The following is an 18,812-nucleotide window of genomic DNA, read 5'->3' as shown; positions in this document are numbered from 1 at the left end:
CTGCAGCTCCCGCCCTCAGGCATCGCCCCTTCCATTTCATTGGCAGAGATGACCGCCATTCCGGAAAGCCAGCGAATCACTACGGGAAAAGAGTTCACCCGCCTCTCCCCACCCCGCCCTCCCTCTCATTGGCCACCGCTCCTGCCACTCCACCAGATTGCCCAACCCAGCCGCAGAGGACAGGCGCGCGATTCGCCGCCTGGCTGTCAATCAATAATCCCTGCCAACCCATTGGTTGCTTTGGTCCCTCTCGGGCACAGCCCAGTGACCGTAAACCTTCGTGTAGACGCGCACCCTCGACGGCGACCCCCGGGGACCGGACCGACCCCCCCCCACCCCCCCGTCCCGGTCCCGGTCCCGCCCCCGCGGGACCCCCAGCACGAACGGCAGCCAGCTCGCCCCGAGGGTCTTTATTTCGCGCCCTCGCCCCGCGCCGCCATCGAGCCCTCACCGCCCCGCGCCCCCCGGGGCCGGGGGGCTGCCCCGCCGTGGCGGCGGCGAGCCGGGGGTCCGCAGCCCGGTCACCAAGCGGCTGAGCCCCGCCGGGAACCGGCCGGCACACAGCACCTCCGAGCTGCTCCTGGAAGAGAGACGGGGCGGACGTTCAGGGGGACGCCAACCCCGAAAAGCGGACCCCGGCGGGGCGGCACCCACCTGAGCTCGGCGGGGGCCGGGGGGCCGGGGGGCCGGGGGCCGGGGGTCTCGGGGAAGGCGGGCAGCGAGCGGCGCTGGCGGCTCAGGTACCCGGCGGGCGGCTCCCGGGGCAGCTCGGCGTCCGGGCGCTCCAGCGGCAGAGCCAGCTCTGGGGCGGGGAGGGGGGCCAAGGCGCCCTCAGCCCCCCTGCCGGGACCGCAGCGCGGGTTGGGGGGCCGCCCCCCCCGGCCCCCCGGCCTTTTCCCACGGGAGAACCCTCCCGGCGTTCCTACCGCTCCGGATCCGGCTCAGCTCCGGCCCCAGCAGCTTCCCGTCCATGCTGAGCAGGATGTGTTTCTCCGCCCGGAGCTCCGGGCTCAGCCGATCCACCGTCCGGCGGTTCGGTCGCTCCTGCGGCTCCGGGGGCTCGGTCCGGCCGGGATGCGCCGCAGCCATCTTCCAGCCGGGAAAAGGGAAGGAAAAGACGGGGATCGGCACGGCTCCGGGCACCGCAGCAGCGTCGCGGCCGGCGCTGACCCTGGGCAGCACCAGAACGTCCCGGCATCACCGGAGAGGGGGGACGACCCCGCTGCCGGCGTCCCACCGAGCTCCGAAATCCGGTGGTGGCCACCTCCCGGGCGGGACAGCGTTTCCCAAATCCATCCCCGCTCCCGTTTCAACCGCAGCGGCGCGGGGGGAAGATCTGCGTCCCCGTCACCCGAGGGAACCCGGATTATCCGGACCCGCCGGCGTTACCGTGACCGGGATTCAACCGTGGGGCTCCGAAACGGCCGAGCCGCCCCGCCGGAGCCGCTGGCGGGGAGAGGGACGGAGCCAGCGTCCCACGGATGCCGTTCCTGGATTCCCAGCCAGATTTCTGGGATAAAAACTCCGCTTTCCAAGAGCAGAGTGGACTGGGACCAGGCACCTCGTCTGCCTCGTTAACGCCGTAACGAGCGTTCGCTCGCCGGGGTCCCGGGACAGCCGCACGGCAGGGAGCACGGAGGAGGAGCCGGGCCTTTCCGGATCGTTCCCGAACGTTTTCACTGGGTCCGAGGGAATTTCGAACTCCTCCCGCAGCCAGCCAGCCCGGGGCGCGCCCCTCGCGCCCTCCCCTCCCCAGTTCGGGTCCCCAGTCCCAGCAGATGGTCTGACTGGGACGGCGGACCCCCCCAGCCAGCGCAGCCCCCCGCGCTCCCCCGCTATCGGTTTTGGGAACCCGGGGGGGCGGGGGTGGGGTACCTCCTCCGGACGGGGGGCTTCCCCCGCGCCGCGGAGCCGACTGCGGGCAGGCTGCGGGAACAAACCCGGCAATTTCTGCCAAAACACGGAAAGTGTCCCCGGCTCGGGCCCCCCGCTCACCTGAAACGGGGTCCCAGGACCCTCCCCGGGGGGAAAAGGGGTGCTGAGGGGTAAGGGGGGGGTCTGCCTGAGGATGAGGGGATGGGGAGGGGGCTCTGTCTGGGGGGGGTTAGGGAGCAGGGGAAGGGGCTCTTCCCCAAGGCAAGGGGAGCCCGGGGGTCGCGGGGGTGGGGAGGGGGCTGTCCGGGGTCGCGGGGGTGGGGAGGGGGCTGTCCGGGGGTCACAGAGGTGGGGAGGGGGCTCTGTAGGGTCACGGGGGTGGGGAGGGGGCTGTCCGGGGGTCGCAGGGGTGGGGAGGGGGCTGTCCGGGGGTCACAGAGGTGGGGAGGGGGCTCTGTAGGGTCACGGGGGTGGGGAGGGGGCTGTCCGGGGGTCACAGGGGTGGGGAGGGGGCTCTGTAGGGTCACGGGGGTGGGGAGGGGGCTGTCCGGGGTCATGGGGGTGGGGAGGGGGCTGTCCGGGGGTCGCGGGGGTGGGGAGGGGGCTGTCCGGGGGTCGCGGGGGTGGGGAGGGGGCTGTCCGGGGGTCACAGAGGTGGGGAGGGGGCTGTCCGGGGGTCGCGGGGCTGGGGAGGGGGCTGTCCGGGGGTCACAGGGGTGGGGAGGGGGCTGTCCGGGGGGTCACAGGGGTGGGGAGGGGGCTCTGTAGGGTCACGGGGGTGGGGAGGGGGCTGTCCGGGGGTCGCGGGGGTGGGGAGGGGGCTGTCCGGGGGTCACAGAGGTGGGGAGGGGGCTGTCCGGGGGTCGCGGGGCTGGGGAGGGGGCTGTCCGGGGGTCACAGGGGTGGGCAGGGGGCTCTGCAGGGTCACGGGGGTGGGGAGGGGGCTGTCCGGGGGTCACAGGGGTGGGGAGGGGGCTGTCCGGGGGTCACAGGGGTGGGGAGGGGGCTCTGCAGGGTCACGGGGGTGGGGAGGGGGCTGTCCGGGGGTCACAGGGGTGGGCAGGGGGCTCTGCAGGGTCACGGGGGTGGGGAGGGGGCTGTCCGGGGGTCACAGGGGTGGGGAGGGGGCTCTGCAGGGTCACGGGGGTGGGGAGGGGGCTGTCCGGGGGTCACAGGGGTGGGGAGGGGGCTCTGCAGGGTCACGGGGGTGGGGAGGGGGCTGTCCGGGGGTCGCGGGGGTGGGGAGGGGGCTGTCCGGGGGTCACAGGGGTGGGGAGGGGGCTGTCCGGGGGTCACAGGGGTGGGGAGGGGGCTCTGCAGGGTCACGGGGGTGGGGAGGGGGCTGTCCGGGGGTCACGGGGGTGGGGAGGGGGCTCTGCAGGGTCACGGGGGTGGGGAGGGGGCTGTCCGGGGGTCGCGGGGGTGGGGAGGGGGCTCTGCAGGGTCACGGGGGTGGGGAGGGGGCTGTCCGGGGGTCGCGGGGGTGGGGAGGGGGCTGTCCGGGGGTCACAGGGGTGGGGAGGGGGCTGTCCGGGGGTCGCGGGGGTGGGGAGGGGGCTGTCCGGGGGTCACAGGGGTGGGGAGGGGGCTCTGCAGGGTCGCGGGGGTGGGGAGGGGGCTGTCCGGGGTCACAGGGGTGGGGAGGGGGCTGTCCGGGGGTCGCGGGGGTGGGGAGGGGGCTGTCCGGGGTCACGGGGGTGGGGAGGGGGCTGTCCGGGGTCACAGGGGTGGGGAGGGGGCTGTCCGGGGGTCGCGGGGATGGGGAGGGGGCTGTCCGGGGGTCACAGGGGTGGGGAGGGGGCTGTCCCGGGCAGACATAGAGACCAGGGGAGGGGGCTCTCCCCGCCAGGGACCGCAGGGGTGGGGAGGGGGTTCTCCGGGGGGTCACGGGGAGGGGGGAAGGAGGGGACACGGCAGCCGGACGAGGGTCGCCCCCCGCTCCCCCCCCCCCAAGACCCCGGCCAGGCCCAGCGCGGAGGCCCAGGCCCCAACATGGCGCCCGCGTTGCCCTTGGTTACGACCACTTCCGGCGGAGGCCCGGAAGCGCGGGGTCACGTCGGGGTGGCGGGAAAGCGGCGAAGATGGCGGCGCCCAGCGCGTCGGGCCCGGCGCCGCCGCCGCCGCTGCTGCGGGTGCTGGCGGAGTGCGGGCGGAGCCGGGCGCGGGCGGGAGAGCTGCGGCTGCCGCACGGCCCCGTCCCCTGCCCGGTCTTCATGCCCGTGGGCACCCGCGGCACCGCCAAGGGGCTGACGGCGGCCCAGCTCGCCGCCCTCGGCTGCCGCATCTGCCTGGGCAACACCTACCACCTCGGCACGCAGCCGGTGAGCGGGGGGGACGGCGCGGCACCGGGGCCGGGGGGCGGCCGGCGGGCAGCACCGGGCGCGGGAGGGCCCCGCCCCGCCCTCTTGGAGCCCCGCCCCCTCGGGAGCCCCGCCCCCTGGGGGCTCCCACCCCAAAATGTGAGCCCCCCGCGTGTCCCGTCCCCCCCCGCAGGGCCCGGAGGTGGTGCGGCGCGCCGGGGGTCTGCACGGCTTCATGGACTGGCCCCACAACCTGCTGACGGTGAGGGGGGGCGCGACCCCCGCCCGGGGGGGGGGACACCCCCAGACCCATAGCTGGGGGTGTGACCCCCCCGACCCCATCGGGAGCGGAGTGACCCCCTCTGGGGGGGGCAGATGTGACACCCCCAGACCCCCATCTTGGGGAGCGGGGGGGTGGCACCCTAGACCCCCACCTGGGGAGGGGTGTGACCCCCCCACCCGTACCTGGGGCAGGGAGACCCCCAGCCCCCCATCTTGGGGGGGGTGACACCCCTCGGCCCTGCCTGGGGAGGGGTGTGGCCCCCCCAGCCCCCCTCTCGCAGCCCCAGGGCTCCCCGCCCCCCCGCCCCCTCCCCAGCCCCCGGCCGCGGGGCGTCACCCCCCTCCCCAGCCCCGTTCCGGGGGTCCCCTCGCCCCCCCCAACGGCCCCCCACCCCCCAGGACAGCGGGGGCTTCCAGATGGTGTCGCTGGCGCAGCTGTCGGAGGTGACGGAGGAGGGGGTCCGCTTCCGCTCCCCCTACGGCGGGGGGGAGATCCTGCTCAGCCCCGAGAAGTCCATGGAGATCCAGAACGCGCTGGGTGCGTCTGGGGGGGCGTGAACCCCCCCAAAACCACGGGGGGAGGGGTTCTGAGACCCCCCCAAACCACCCCCCCCCACAGGCGCCGACATCGTGATGCAGCTGGACGACGTGGTGAGCAGCAGCACGACGGGGCCGCGCGTGGAGGAGGCCATGCAGAGGTGCGGGACCCCCTCGGGCCCCCCCAGACCCCTCCAGGACCCTCCCCAACCCCCCTGGACTCCCCCCGACCCCCCCGGGCCCCCCCCGGGCCCTGACGCGCCCCCCGTGCCCCCGCCGCCAGGTCCGTGCGCTGGCTGGACCGCTGCATCGCCGCCAACCGCCGCCCGCGGCAGCAGAGCCTCTTCGCCATCGTGCAGGGGGGGCTGGACCCCGCCCTGCGCACGCGGTGCCTGCAAGGTAGCGCGGCCCCCGCCTTCCTCCCGCTCCTCCTCCTCCTCGCCGCCTTCCTCCCGCTCCTCCTCCTCCTCGCCGCCTTCCTCCCGCTCCCCAGCTGCTCCTCATCATCCTCCTGCTTCCCCCCCACATCCCGCCCCCGTCGCTCCCCCGTTCCCCATCCTCCTCTTCCCGTTCCCCACCTTCCTCCCGCTCCTCATCCTCCCCCGCTGCGCCCCGCTCCCTGCCTTCCTCCCGCTCCCCATCATCTTCCCATTCCCCGTCTGCTTTTCATCCTCCTCTGGCTTCCCACCTTCCTCCTCATCCTCATCCTCTTCCCCTTCCTCACCTTCTCCCTGCTCCCCATCTGCGCCCCCATTCCTCATCTTCCTCCCCCTCCTCATCCTCCCGGATCTCCCCACCTTCGTCCTACTCCTTATCCTCCCACAGCTCCCGGCCTTCCTCCCTCTCCCCACCTGCCCCCCTGTTCCTCATCTTCCTCTCGCTCCCCCCCTCCCCCCCCCCCCCCCCCGTCCCGTCCCCCGCGCGGGGGGTGCTGCGGGGGTCCCAGCGCGCCTCCCCCCAGAGATGACGGCGCGGGACGTCCCCGGCTTCGCCATCGGCGGCCTGAGCGGCGGCGAGGAGAAGGGCCGCTTCTGGAGGATGGTGAAGCTCAGCACCGACCGCCTCCCGCGGGACAAACCCCGCTACCTCATGGGCGTGGGGTACGTTTTGGGTGGCCGGGGGGGCGCGGGGCAGGGCCCCCCCCCGGCTCAGCCCCCCGCTCCCCCCCCGCAGCTACGCCACCGACCTGGTGGTCTGCGTGGCGCTGGGCTGCGACATGTTCGACTGCGTCTTCCCCACGCGCACGGCGGTAAGAGGCTCGGGGGCGCCGGGGGGAGGGGGACACAAATGAACCCCCCCCGCCAGATTGGGGCCCCCCCAGCCCTGCCGCCCCCTCCCCGCAGCGTTTCGGCTCGGCGCTGGTGCCCTGGGGCTCCCTGCAGCTGAAGAACAAACGTTTCGCCAGAGATTTCCGCCCCATCGACGAGAACTGCGCCTGCCCCACCTGCCAGCGGTGGGTGGGGGCCCGGGGGGGCGTGGGGGGTCGGGGGGGTGAGGTGGGGGTGCGACCCCCCCCCAAAAACGCTGCCCCCTCTCCTGTGCGCCCCCCGCGCAGGCACAGCCGCGCCTACCTGCACGCCCTGCTGCGCAGCGAGCCGGCCGCGCTGCACCACCTCACCGTGCACAACGTCGCCTACCAGGTGGGTCGGGGGTCCCGGGGGCGGGGGGGGTCCCGGGGGGGTCCCAGGCCCCCCTTTAACCCCCCCCACCCCCCCCAGCTCAACCTGATGGACTCCATCCGCGAGAGCATCCTGGCGCAGCGCTTCCCGGAATTCGTGCGGAAGTTCCTGGCCACCATGTACGGGGCGCGGGAGAGGGTCCCCGCCTGGGTCCTGGAGGCTTTGGCCGCCGTCGGCCTGGCCCTGGACTGACCGGGACCCCCCCAAATCCCGGGGGGGGGCGGCGGAGGGGCCCACCCCCCCGCGAGCGGTTTTATCCTTTCCACGCGTGTTTTGTATTTTTTATATTTTTCAATTTTTTTTTTTTTTTTTTAAGCTGCACCGAAAAAAAAAAAGTTTCCTGGTGGGAACGGCGACGTGTGGGGCTCTGAAGGGGGCTGGGGGGGGAAAGGGGCTGGGGGGGCCCCCAAATGGGTCTGGGGGGGTGGAATGGGTCTGGGGGGCCTGGGCAGGGTAAGACCAGGGGGTCACGGCGACACTGGTGGGGGGGTCCTGGGGGTGCAGGGGGGCCCGGTGCTGCCTGATGGGGGGGGCTCAGCTGCCCCTGCTCTGGCAGAGCCCAGGATTTTGGGGGGGGGGGGGGGCGCCGGGCCCGGCTCCGTCCTCTCCGGGGATCCGGCCGGGAAAACCTCCGGCGTCGCCCAAGCTTTGCCGGGACCGAGGCGGCGGGGGGCAGGGGGCAGGGGGCCGTGGTCGGTCGTCGCCGGGGGGGGCTGTGTGCGGTCCCAGCCGAGCCCCCGGAATTACTACCCGGAAATCCGCGCGCGGCAAAGCGCCGTTTGTTCCAGAAAAAGGGAAAAAAAAAAATATATATATTTATTCTGTGCCCCTTGATCCCGAAGAAGGGACCCCCCCCGCGTTGTACCGAGCGCCGCGGTCGCACCAGCGTTCCCCGCCCGGAACGTCGCAGCCGGAGCCGCTACGGCACGGAGCCGCTACGGCCCGGAACGCTGCTCCGCGCGGCCGGTGAGCTGCTTGGCCGCCGCCTCGTCCAGGAGCCAGCGCAGCTGCCCGGAGCCGGGCCGCACGCGGGCGGCGGGAAGGGGGTTTTCCTCGTCGCCTTCCAAAACGCGCTGGCGGGAGACGGGGAACGGCGCCTCAGGCCCGCGGCCGAGCGCGACCTCCGGCGGCTCGCTGCCGCCCGGAACGGCTTGGATTTTCCCGGAGAGAAGGAACGGCTCGGGAGCAAACCTTTACAACGGCGGCTTTGCCGTCCCCCGCGGCCACGAACGCCACCATCCGCGCGGCGTTCAGGACGGGCAGCGTGAACGTTATCCGCTGCGGCGGCGGCTTCGGGGAGTCGGTGATGGCAGCCACGATTTTCTCTTTCTCCTGTCGGAGCGGAAAAGAAAAAAAAACACAAAAAGGGAAAAAAAAAGCGCAAAGCAGGGGAGCAGCCAGGCTCCGGCTGCGGGCGGCGGCCGAGCCTGCTCGGCCCGAGGGCAACGGCTTTGTCTCCCCCAAACCGGGAGAGACGGAAGGGACGCGAGCAGGGGGCGCGCCCCCCCCGCCCCCGCAGCCGCCCCCGCAGCCGCCCCCGCGCGTGCCCAGCGCGGCCGCGCTCACCTGCAGCAGCGGGTGGCCGGGGAACAGGGAGCAGGTGTGCCCGTCCGGGCCCACGCCCAGCAGCAGCAGGTCGAACACCGGCACGGCCTCGCCCGGGAAAGCCTGCGGAGGGAGCGGCGGTGGGGGCGGGGACAACCGCGCTCTCCCCGCACCCCCCCGCCGGCTCCGGTGGCCGGTACCTGGCGGAGCTGCGCGGCGTAGTCCTCGGCGGCGGCGGCGGGGGACAGCCCGGGGGTGACGGCCAGCACCCGCGGCGCGGGGCCGGGCAGCCGCGGCAGGAGCTGGGCCTGCGGGGCGCGGAGAGCGGCGGCCGGTGGGGGCCGGGCCGGGGCCCCGCCCCCCCGGTAGGCCCCGCCCCCCCGGTAGGCCCCGCCCCCGCCGGTAGGCCCCGCTCACCTGGTAGGCCCCGCTCCCCCGGTAGGCCCCGCTCACCTGGTAGGCCCCGCTCCCCCGGTAGGCCCCGCGCCCCCGGTAGGCCCCGCGCCCCCGGTAGGCCCTGCGCCCCCGGTAGGCCCCGCCCCCCCGGTAGGCCCCGCCCCGCCGGTAGGCCCCGCCCCCGCCGGTAGGCCCCGCTCACCTGGTAGGCCCCGCCCCCGCCGGTAGGCCCCGCCCCCCGGTAGGCCCCGCCCCCGCCGGTAGGCCCCGCCCCCCGGTAGGCCCCGCCCCCCCGGTAGGCCCCGCTCACCTGGTAGGCCCCGCTCCCCCGGTAGGCCCCGCTCACCTGGTAGGCCCCGCTCCCCCGGTAGGCCCCGCCCCCCCGGTAGGCCCCGCTCACCTGGTAGGCCCCGCCCCCGCCGGTAGGCCCCGCGCCCCACGGTAGGCCCCGCTCCCCCGGTAGGCCCCGCCCCCGCCGGTAGGCCCCGCCCCCCGGTAGGCCCCGCCCCCGCCGGTAGGCCCCGCTCACCTGGTAGGCCCCGCCCCCCCGGTAGGCCCCGCGCCCCGGTAGGCCCCGCCCCCCGGTAGGCCCCACTCACCTGGTAGGCCCCGCTCACCTGGTAGGCCCCGCCGGTGCTCTCGGGGTGCTCGGGCGGAACCAGCCGCTCGTCACAGAAGGCCAGCAGCCAGCGGCTCGGGGCGGCGGGGCCGGTGGCGGCGGCGGCGGCGGGCAGGTCCCGAGCGAGGATCCCCACCAGGCTCCCGCCCGAGAGGCCCAGCGAGAAGCGGCCGCCGGCCGCCGCCGCCCGCTCGACCACCAGCTGCGCCAGGGCCGGGCCCAGCTCCCGCGGCGACGGGAACACCGAGACGCGGCCCGTGGCGGCGGCCATGGCGGGCGCTACCGGAAGCGGTGCGGCGGAAGTGAAGGGCATGCGCCGCGCGACGTTGCCTAGCAACCCGCGGCCCTAGCAACCCGCGGCCCTAGCAACCCGCGGCCCAGGCCTCCCGGCCCAAGCCCCGGCCTCGCGTAGCGGCGCAGGCGGAAGAAGGGGAGGCGGAGGCGGGCTGAACGCAGAGCCTGTGCCTCGCCGTTCCACCGTCCACGTACAAATCGTCCCCGGCCCCCTCCCTAAGGCCTCAGGCACCCAGGCTCTCACCGCTGCCCTCCACCACAGCACCCATCGAAGTCTTTTTGTTTTTTTTTTTTAATGTCCTCACAGCCCCAGCCCCTAGGGGCTAGTTAAAACGTCACCTAACACCAAGTGAGGTTAAAAATGGTCTAAAGTGGTTAAGTTCAGAGATGGAGCAAAGAGAAGCCCCGGCGGGGAACAGGCGTCTCCGTAAATAAATATGGCCGTTGAGCTCCTCCCTAAGCAGGTAGTGGTTACAAAAATACTCTCTCTAGAGGCGTAAGGGCGGGTTAACGGGAGGGAGCGGGCACCGGGTTAATGTGCTTTAGGGGAGGGAGACACGGGGCAAGGTGCTTCCCCGCGTACGGGCCTCGCAGGAATCCAGCGCTTCCCGCCAGCATCGCGGCCCTCCGCTTAGTCATCGTTTTCCCCTCGAAAAGGCTGAGCCTGACTCGATCACAAAGCAGCTTTTCCAGAACAAATCCTTTCATAGAGGCATTCGTCCAGAGGAACGTATTTTCCCAGCTTTAGATCCAGAAAATACAACCGATCCGAGGTTTGGTGGGGGTCAAATCCTTCTCGCTGCAAGCGGGTTTTCTGAATCTTAAACGTACCTTCAAAAAAAGGGGAAAAAAAAAAAAAGAAACAAAACCCAAAACTTTGCATCAAAAAGACTGCTTAAACATCAGAGCGTGGAGGAAACGTCACAGGCAGCATTTCACTTCCAGTTCTACCTACGAATCGTAGCAACTCGAAGCTCGTGAACTGCCTGACAGATAAACCTTGCACAATTTTTACTTCTCCTCATGCCGGGGCTGGTAAAAAGGACCAGATCTTGGGAAACTGGAAACAGAAACCAAACAGCAGCCGACTCGGCCGTAGTCATACTGGAATTAAGTGCCGGGAAAGGCAACGGAGCTGGAGAGCTCGCGTCCCTATAGATCTTTTCTCTAAGGGCCTGGAACGAGCCGATTTCTCGTTGAAGCCTTAACTACAATAATCACTTGTACCAGCAGCGCGCTTCCGCGCCTGCCGTACTTGGAGCTGGGACGTTATTTTGCCCTAAAGCAGGCAGAAACGCTTCCAAGCTCCTTTTGGGATCTGAACTTCCCCGGATCGCCGATACCTGTGGTGTCAACCTGCGGCAGGAGCCTGAGGAAGACGGGCCGGGCGTAGGGAGGCAGCACCTTCTGCAGCTCCTGGTACAGCACGTTGGGGTTGACTTTAGCTTTGGGGTCCGCGATCGCTGCCATCCCAGCTTTGCCCTCCACCCCTGAAACAGAAGAGCCCGCTCAGTTCCCTCCTGCGTCCCCTGGGTCCCGGATTCCTTGAAGATCTCGGCGCCCGCACGCCCACAGAACGGTCTTTTCACACCGAGAGCTTCCGCGATGTTCACGTTGTGAAAAATCTTGTGTTTTAAGATAGAAATCAAGACTGCAGCACTGGATCTCTGCTTATTTCTACTGCTCAAAATAAACGTGTCAAACCCCGTCGTCCGTCTCTATCCTAACTCCTCATTTCTGGGTTAGAACAGAGGCAACCCGTTTCCGCCCGTTCTGACACAGACTCGGCGCGTTTGCCTGATATCCGCCCTTCTCCCTCCACCTCGAGAGCTCCGACTCCGCGTTCTACCTGGTACTCCCACTCCGTACACCGCGACATCCGTCTGGTTGAGAATGTGACTCAGCGTTCCTTCCACCTCGGTGGTGGAGACGTTCTCTCCTCGCCATCGGAAGGTGTCCCCGCTGCGATCTTTGAAGTACATGTAACCCAGGTCGTCCATCACCAACACGTCTCCTGGGAGGGGGGGAAGACGCCAAAATGCACCTCGGGACTCAAGTTCGTCGGTGCCCAGGGCTGCCTCGCCGCGCTCTGCTCAGCACCCTGCTGCTCTGTCCCCCGAGGGAGCGCAGAACTTCGGTGACTTCCCACCGCGGCGCGCTCTCCTCGTGACAGGAGACGGACGGCAGCGGCGGGGCGGGGAAACCAGCCTCACCCTCTTTGAAAGGTTGATTTTTTTTTTTTTTTTTTACAAAACCCAGAGCAGCTCAACAGCTGACAACTTCAAAACACTAATCCTAGAATCACTTGGGGTGGAAAAGACTTTTTAAGACCATCGGTTCCTCTGAAAAATCCCCGATTTAGGTCTCTGGAGAGCGCCTTCGCCCGACGAAGGCCTGCAATGCGTACCGACAGTACCTGAGAGGTACGCCTGGTCCCCCTTCCGAAGCACGTTGTGCGCAATCTTCTTGGTGGTGGCGCTCTCGCTGACGTAGCCGTCGAAGCGGCGCAGGGGATCCTGCTGATTTATCTGACCGACCAGCAATCCCGGCTCTCCTGCGGGGAACGGGATCGAGACAAGATGACACCAACGTTTCCTGACAAGCTAAGCTTTGTGCGCACCGAAGGACGTCCAGCTGCCGAACCGATCCATCTTTGGAGGAAAGAGCTGGAAGCGGAAACCTGTACAGGACACTGGAAACCCCTCAAACCGGCCAGAAGTTATAAAACGTATTTTTTAAGAACAAAACGCTGGGATTGATTTGTTCGGGCCAACGCTCACCTGGGCAACAGGGGATACACAGCCCGCGGGCATCCCGGATCAGCTCCATCGTGTCCTCGTTGACCTTGACCAAACGGATGGGATAAACGTTGGGCAAAATCCGACTGTTGAAACCGCAGGCGCCAACCTTCCAAAAGGCAGAAAAAAACACCCCAAATGTCATTTTTTTTTCCAGGTTTTTGTGCAGGCCGCCCCCAATTACCAACTTAGCTCCCCGCTATCCGTGTGAGGAGGAGCCAGAGAAGCCAGCAGAGCTCTTCCTCCTTTCCCAGCCGCGGCGGTCCCCTCTTCCTCCTCACCTTCCCGTCCAAGTTGGCGATGCTGCAGTTGCACTCCGTGGCTCCGTAGAACTCTCCGATCTGCTTAATCCGGAAGCGCTTGGTGAAGTCCTCCCATATGGTGGGTCTCAAACCATTGCCCACCGCCAGGCGCACGCAGTGCTGGGTTTCCGACTCTCGGACCGGCTGATTCAGAAGATACCTGCAGATTTCCCCGATATACTGAATAATCTGAAGCAGTAAACACAAAAACACAGCTCAGGCTTCAGGTGACCCTTACGACACCCTGGAAAAAGCCGACCGCGAGGCCGCCGGCGTCAGCAAAGCTCGCGGAACTAGGCACGTCGGGCGTTGTAACAAACTGTGAGGGCTGGCAAGTTCAGGGTGGGATTTCTTGCCATGAAAAACCAGGCAGATGCCAAACAGTGCCGCCAGAAAAGAGGAGAGGAGGGATCTCTCAGCGGGAATTAAGAAACTCACGTAAAGAAAAACCCTCGCGCTTCAACGGGCGACTAAAAGCCCTCCAGAAAAAGGAGGGGAATGAGCGGTCAGTGACAAACTCAGAGCTTGACCCAGCAAAACGCAGCCAGAGCGCAGATCCAGTTCCCGGCTATAAATACCGCCGGGGGAGAAGGGCAACAGAAACACCGCGGAGGAGCAGGAGCTGCTTAAATTAGAAGGTAATGCCGACACAAAGAGATGTTTATCGGCTCTGAACTGCTGCGAGAGCTCCTCTGCAGAGATTCCCCGCGCAGTTAGATGCCGGCAGAGCTTTCCCGCAGCGCTTAACGGACGCAGACTCGTGTTTTAAAAGCTGGTCTTGTACAAAGGGGAAGCAGGAGAAGGTGGATGAAAGACCTTCTCTAAAGTCTCTTAATCCCGCGTGCCGGGATCGTGCGGGATCGCCTGCGCTGGCAGTTTGAAGACGCCGTGGTGCAGGCACCTCTCCATCTGCTAAGGGACGGGGAATTATCTGGAGATCAATAACCGCAGAGCCCTCACCGTGCATCTGTACTTCGCGCAGTCATCCCAGAAGCGACTGGCCGAGAACTTCTTCCTGATCACCACGGTGAGGCCGTGGATCAGGCACTGCCCGACTCCCATGATGTTACCTGGGAAGGAACGACGGCGGGGCTAGCTCCGACCAGCCTGGCCCCCTTCACCAGCAAGGACAAACGAAGGAGCGGGCTGGGGGGAGGCCAACGCCGCACCCCCGCCCGCGAGGAGGAGAAGGCTTACCTGCGGAATGATAGAGCGGGAGGCAGTTGTAGAGGACGTCCTCCGGCCGCATTCTGTAGGCGTAGTAACCGAAGGCGGCGATACGGTAATACCTGCAGGGACACGGCGCGCGCCGAGCGAGCGAGACGGGTAAAGCCTGCGGCTCCGCGGCGTGCACCGTGCCCCGAGAAGGAAGTGCCACCCCAGGTCCTCACCTGCTGTGCACCACGATGGCGGCTTTGGGCATTCCTGTCGTTCCTGACGTGTAGATGTAGAAGAGCCGATCTAAAGGAACGGAAACAGGCGTCAGACAGCCAGTTCTCAACTACCTGAGGAAAACGGGGGTTTGGTTTGCATTTCAGGCTTTGCTCCCCACGGCTGGAGAACGGCGACAGCAGAAGGGACAGCAAGCTGCGCAGGCCGACACAAACACACAGTGTGATGGAGAATCTGCGTGTGGTCTGGAACGGCAGATATCGGACCACGTAGGAAGTCTGCGGAGCGCGGAGAACACGATCTGCAGCCCTTTCTGCACATTGTCCTGGGGCTTGATTAGCGCTCCAGGTCAGCTGTTCACTCCAAACCCAGCTAGAGGAAAGGTCTCAGCCTGTGTCTGAGGTAGGGCGGGTATCTAGGCCTCGAGAATTAAAAAAAATCATCTAAAGGAAAAGCCTCTTCGCAGCATCGTTCCTCCCGCTGTAAATAAAGTACCAAAACGGAGCCCCACGCCTCAGGGGGCTCAGATACGCTTGTCTTAAAGTACGAAACGCAGACCAGAGGCCCACTAGCATCTTCCTGAATCCCAGCCCGCCAACACTCGTCCTCCTCACGGCCATCTTCCGAGGCAAGGCTTGAACCGCGCCCGAGTCGCCGCGGGGAAAGGTAACACGGGCTGTTAAACGCTCCCGACAAACCTGCCGGAGCCGCAGAGCGAACAAAGCTAACGCGGGCCGCTTCGCCCCCCGCGGCTGCTCTCCTGTCCCGGAGGAGCTGGCCCCGGGGAGGCACCGATCTCTCTCCTGCGGGTACTCAAGATGTTTGCCGCGTAAAGCTCAGGAGTCTCAGACAACGAGAAACTTAACCCAGAGTACCCTGCAACCAGGATCTTCTTTTTTCTCTCCTTTCTTCTATTTACGAGCCCAAACTGGGTTGATTCCACCCCCCCGTCTTGCTTAGCTCTCCTTTTGCTGTCCCCCAGCCCAGCTCTCGCGCACGTCACACTGAGAAATAAAAGCCAGGGATAAAATTACCATCTAAACCTTTGATCGGAATCTGAGTCGGAGGCGACGTCGATGCCGTGCTCAGAAGAGGATCGAGGTGTCTGGTCTCCACGGGAACGACATCCGGGTTGTAGTCACCGGAGCAGAACTTCGCCATGTTCTTCCCCAACATCCCGTTCACTTCAGAGATCGCTGCAAGACAAAGCAAGCCGCTCTTGTGACAAACTCCGCTCCAGGCAGTGGCAAAAATAATCTGCGTGACGTCCTATCGTGCCCCGAAATCACAGGAGGACTCGACGAACCAAGGGCTCCTATAACGCACCAGAAAGCGCGGCGTTAAGCAAAAGAGAAAAATACGCCTGGGGGCAGAAAAAAATACGCCTGGGGGCACGTACCGCCCCTTCTTGATGACGCGCGAGACTCCTGACGCAGCTCTCCCAGACCCAACGCAACAAGAGAAACCAGCGAGGCCAGGCTGGGCGCCCCGGTACCAGGACGATGCCGGAAGATGAAACCGAGCTACTGGCAGCTCTGCTGAAAACACCGCTCCTCTTTCAGCCTCGGACACTGACTGAGCACTTCTGCCCCGTGTAATCGGGAGATTTACCACCGTCCTTAGCTTTTACTCCGTCAGTTCACTCCACCTCTGCCTTACTTCAGGAGCAAACGGTTCTCGAGTTGCCCGAACGGCGCGCAAACACCCGAGCGACTCACCTGAAGACAGCTCCCCTCCGAAGATCATGGCTTTCGCACCCGAAGCTGTCACGCAGTAAACCAGAGAATCCAAGCGCAGATTGAAGTTGATCAGAGCCGCCTCCACGCCGATTTTTGCCATCCCTAGCCAGAGACCAACAAATTCTGGGCGGCTCTCCATGAAGATTGCGATGACGTCCCCCAGCTGGAAGCCTTGCTGGTGGAAGTAGTTAGCCACGGCGTTGGAGTACTCGTCCAGCCTCCTGAAGGTCCACCGCTCGCCAGTGGCCTCGTAAATCAGGGCCACTTTGTCGGGGTGCCTGCGGACAACGTCTTGGAACATCTTGGGGACGGTGCTTTTGGCTTTTTGATGCCTTCGCAACTTGTACTTGACTCGTAAGAGCACCGCGAGGCCGCTGCGGCAAAGAAAGAGCGTAACAACTTAATTTTCTGCCAGATTTCTGAATTGGAAGGGATGTGGGCAGGACGCGCGTACTCCGCGCGAGCGCCCCACCGGCATCCCCCTGCCCTTGGACAGCTGAACTGGAACTTTTTACCCTGAAACTGGAGTTTTTAATCGCTGCTGCTCTACGGAAAACGATGGCTATTTTAAAAGCACGGTAAATAAAACACACACAGCCAATTTTCCGCTCTATAAAACACAGGGAGTCGGTCTTCACATTGACACCGATTCAAATGAGCCCACAGGAAATATTAAAGAGGGTAAATTACATCTTTTAATGAAAAAAAAGGCCACTCCGCAGCACCCGTTGCTATTTCAGCCGGCTGTGCCCCCTCGGGATGCGAAAGCCTCCGCGCCGCAACGCCAGCCTGCCCCTTCGACAACAACGCCTGGCCTCAGCTCCAGGAGAACAAAGCCAAACTCCCCCTTTCGCCCACGAGACAAGGGGGCCGCTGGTGCGTTCTCCTGTGAGTCAGTCTGCCACGGCCCTGGGACGATGAGGAGCCAGGCAGAAGCCACGGATTTTAGGTAATAAATAATAATTCTGGGATGGACAGCTCCTTTAGAGACAGAGGTGCCTCACAAAGGAAAGGATTGCTGCCTCTGTGGATATTTGATACCACAAAGAATAGACCAGAGCACACTCTAACAGGGCTTTTTTCTTTTTTTCTTTTCTCTTCTGTAATTTACCTAATTAAGCCTCCAGGGTAGCAGCTGCAAGCTAAACCTCGACAGGGCTCAGGCTGGGTGGCAGTGAAAGCTGCTCCCTGAGCTCCAACTGCCCCACGCCGTCCTGGAGGAAACTATCTTTAGGGGCACGCCGGCTCTCTTGCTTTGGCTATCAGTTACAACTGAGCCACAAAAATAAATTGATCAGAGTACGCTGCTGTAACACCGCCACCAGAACGAGGGATCCTGTTTCCTTCCTGGAGGGAGGAAGATGGAGGAAATCGGGTTGATTTAAAATAGGAGATTGTTGTGCCCCAGGGCTTTGGAAGAATCCCCAGAAACTGGAAAGGTCATTTAATATCAGCGCTTTAAAAACCCCCGCGGCTCTCACGCCTGCACGTCACGAGCAGAGGAGCCCGGCAGAAGGGGGAAGGGCGCGCTTCAGAAACAACTTGTTGGCAACGGCCAGCCCGAGCGGGGCTTTCGCGGTGACCTTACGCCACGCCGTGCCAAATCCAGAACAGAGGAGCCTTTTCAGCGCAGAGCCGCACTTTCCAGACGCTTAAAGAGCTTTATTCTGCCCGCCGTTATTCCCAGCTTGCCGGGCAATCGGGAGGAAGCAGCTCTTCAAAGCGCAGTGACAGCCACAGCGGAGCTGGCAGCAGCAGGAGCCCTAAATCTTTGGGAATAAAGGCAGAGCCTCGCGGAGGCCTAAAAGCCGCGGAACCAAAGGCGACAGCCCCCCAGAGATGGGGACGCAGCTGGAGACTCAAGCCCCTAGCTCGGATTGTGAATTTCCGGGGGGATTTACCCCCTTCTTTGAGCGGGGAGGGGGGTTAACGGCCGGCAGCGCTCCGTGACTCCCGCCCCGGGTGAGCTGCGGGGTCCGGCCGCAGCCGAGCCCTTCCCTCCCCGCCGGAGGGTGAAAGGGAGCCCAGCCCGCCGCCGGCCCTCGCCCCTTCACTGGGGGGGCCGGAAGGGTGTCCCCCCCCGGGTTTGGGGGGCGGCACTTACAAGAGGTCCCGCGGAGCCGTCCGGAAGAGCAGGCGCAGCAGCCGCCATCCCCCGCCGCCCAGGCAGACGCCCAGCGTGGCGGCCAGGCTCCAGGGCCAGGGAGCGCCCAGGAACCGCAGCAGCCCCAGGGAGCCGAGCGAGGCGGCGCACACCCCCGCCGGGCGCATCCTGCGCAGGGAAGGGGCCGCGCTCGGGGCTCCGGGACGCGACGGGACCGGACGGGACGGGGCGGCCCCGCCGCCGCCTCAGCAGCCGCCGCTTCGGCCCCGCCCCGGACGCCCACCGCCTTTCCCCGAGGGGGAGGGACAGCGGGGAAAAGCGAGATTCTGATTGGCCGAAGGCGGAGCTCCCGGCTTGGGATTGGACGAGGCGGAGCGGCGTGGGGAACGCCCGCGGGGCGGCAGCGCGGAGGGGCGGGGCCGGCGGGGCCGGTGCGGCGCTGCTGGCCCGGGGCTGACGGAATGGGGGGGGGGGGGGGTCGGGGGGGGTCTCTGCCCATCCGGGGGTCAACGGGCGGTTTGGGAAACTGCCGTTTGCGTCCGCACCGGCACCGCCCGGGACCCCTACGCCCGGTTTCCCACGGCCCGGGACCGGTACTGGCTGGGACTCGCACGTCCCGGGGACCCACACACCCAGGACCAACAGAACCGGGTTCCCAGGCCCCTCCCTCCCCCCCGTGGACCCCACGGCCCCGGGACCCACGGAAGCCACACACCTGGGTTCCCGCAGCCCCCAACACGCCCCACGGGGACTCCCCGGCCGGGGCCCCCACGGCCCCGGGACCCACACAGCCCGGTTCCCACGGGACCGGCACCACCCGGGACTCCGCGGCACCAGGACGCCCAGGTTCCCACGCTCCCCCGCGGGACACGCGTGACCAGCACCGCCCCCGGGCGCCGACCTCCCAGTACAAGCCGATTACCGGAGGCTCCGGGATCATTAACAGCCGA

At 66.7% G+C, this 18,812-nt stretch overlaps 4 protein-coding genes across 6 annotated transcripts in view; 1 reads left to right on the top strand and 3 right to left on the bottom strand.

Annotated features, from left to right (window-relative positions):
- Positions 1-395: 395 nt before the first annotated feature.
- On the bottom strand, positions 396-1,899 carry LOC147596986 (uncharacterized). Its single transcript, XM_086769097.1, has 4 exons — positions 1,876-1,899; positions 927-1,089; positions 655-802; positions 396-580 (listed from the first exon to the last, which is right to left on the bottom strand). The coding sequence occupies exons 2-4, from the start codon at positions 1,087-1,089 to the stop codon at positions 448-450; spliced, it is 444 nt and encodes a 147-aa protein (XP_086625223.1). The 5' UTR covers positions 1,876-1,899; the 3' UTR covers positions 396-447.
- A 1,925-nt stretch (positions 1,900-3,824) lies between these two features.
- QTRT1 (queuine tRNA-ribosyltransferase catalytic subunit 1) lies at positions 3,825-7,023 on the top strand. The gene is made up of 10 exons (XM_086769080.1): positions 3,825-4,196; positions 4,369-4,437; positions 4,857-4,995; positions 5,077-5,155; positions 5,278-5,393; positions 5,956-6,094; positions 6,168-6,243; positions 6,338-6,447; positions 6,550-6,634; positions 6,713-7,023. Exons 1-10 carry the CDS (start codon positions 3,957-3,959, stop codon positions 6,863-6,865), a joined length of 1,206 nt encoding a protein of 401 aa, XP_086625206.1. The 5' UTR covers positions 3,825-3,956; the 3' UTR covers positions 6,866-7,023.
- Positions 7,024-7,458: 435 nt separating this feature from the next.
- PGLS (6-phosphogluconolactonase) lies at positions 7,459-9,510 on the bottom strand. The gene is made up of 5 exons (XM_086769091.1): positions 9,232-9,510; positions 8,419-8,526; positions 8,240-8,341; positions 7,865-8,005; positions 7,459-7,746 (listed from the first exon to the last, which is right to left on the bottom strand). Exons 1-5 carry the CDS (start codon positions 9,502-9,504, stop codon positions 7,609-7,611), a joined length of 762 nt encoding a protein of 253 aa, XP_086625217.1. The 5' UTR covers positions 9,505-9,510; the 3' UTR covers positions 7,459-7,608.
- Positions 9,511-9,800: 290 nt separating this feature from the next.
- SLC27A1 (solute carrier family 27 member 1) overlaps positions 9,801-18,812 on the bottom strand; it is a 58,861-nt gene continuing 49,849 nt past the window's right edge. The window contains exons 2-13 of one of the 3 annotated variants that reach the window (XM_086769040.1): positions 17,863-18,051; positions 15,738-16,132; positions 15,054-15,215; positions 14,019-14,088; positions 13,825-13,916; positions 13,588-13,697; positions 12,607-12,816; positions 12,308-12,434; positions 11,935-12,081; positions 11,377-11,541; positions 10,871-11,017; positions 9,801-10,358 (exon numbers count right to left, since the gene is read on the bottom strand). In XM_086769040.1, the coding sequence (XP_086625166.1) occupies positions 10,201-10,358; positions 10,871-11,017; positions 11,377-11,541; positions 11,935-12,081; positions 12,308-12,434; positions 12,607-12,816; positions 13,588-13,697; positions 13,825-13,916; positions 14,019-14,088; positions 15,054-15,215; positions 15,738-16,132; positions 17,863-18,029 (1,950 nt within the window). In that variant the 5' untranslated portion in view covers positions 18,030-18,051 and the 3' untranslated portion in view covers positions 9,801-10,200. Of the gene's footprint in view, positions 10,359-10,870; positions 11,018-11,376; positions 11,542-11,934; positions 12,082-12,307; positions 12,435-12,606; positions 12,817-13,587; positions 13,698-13,824; positions 13,917-14,018; positions 14,089-15,053; positions 15,216-15,737; positions 16,133-17,862; positions 18,119-18,812 lie in introns of those variants that run through there. The other 2 variants (XM_086769039.1, XM_086769041.1) reach the window with 2 other exon arrangements.

The sequence above is a fragment of the Chlamydotis macqueenii genome, chromosome 30, assembly GCF_036417535.1.
Source record: "Chlamydotis macqueenii isolate bChlMac1 chromosome 30, bChlMac1.mat, whole genome shotgun sequence".
Taxonomy (NCBI): domain Eukaryota; kingdom Metazoa; phylum Chordata; class Aves; order Otidiformes; family Otididae; genus Chlamydotis; species Chlamydotis macqueenii.
Note: the sequence above shows the minus strand (reverse complement) of the source record. Positions and strands in the feature narration are given on the sequence as shown.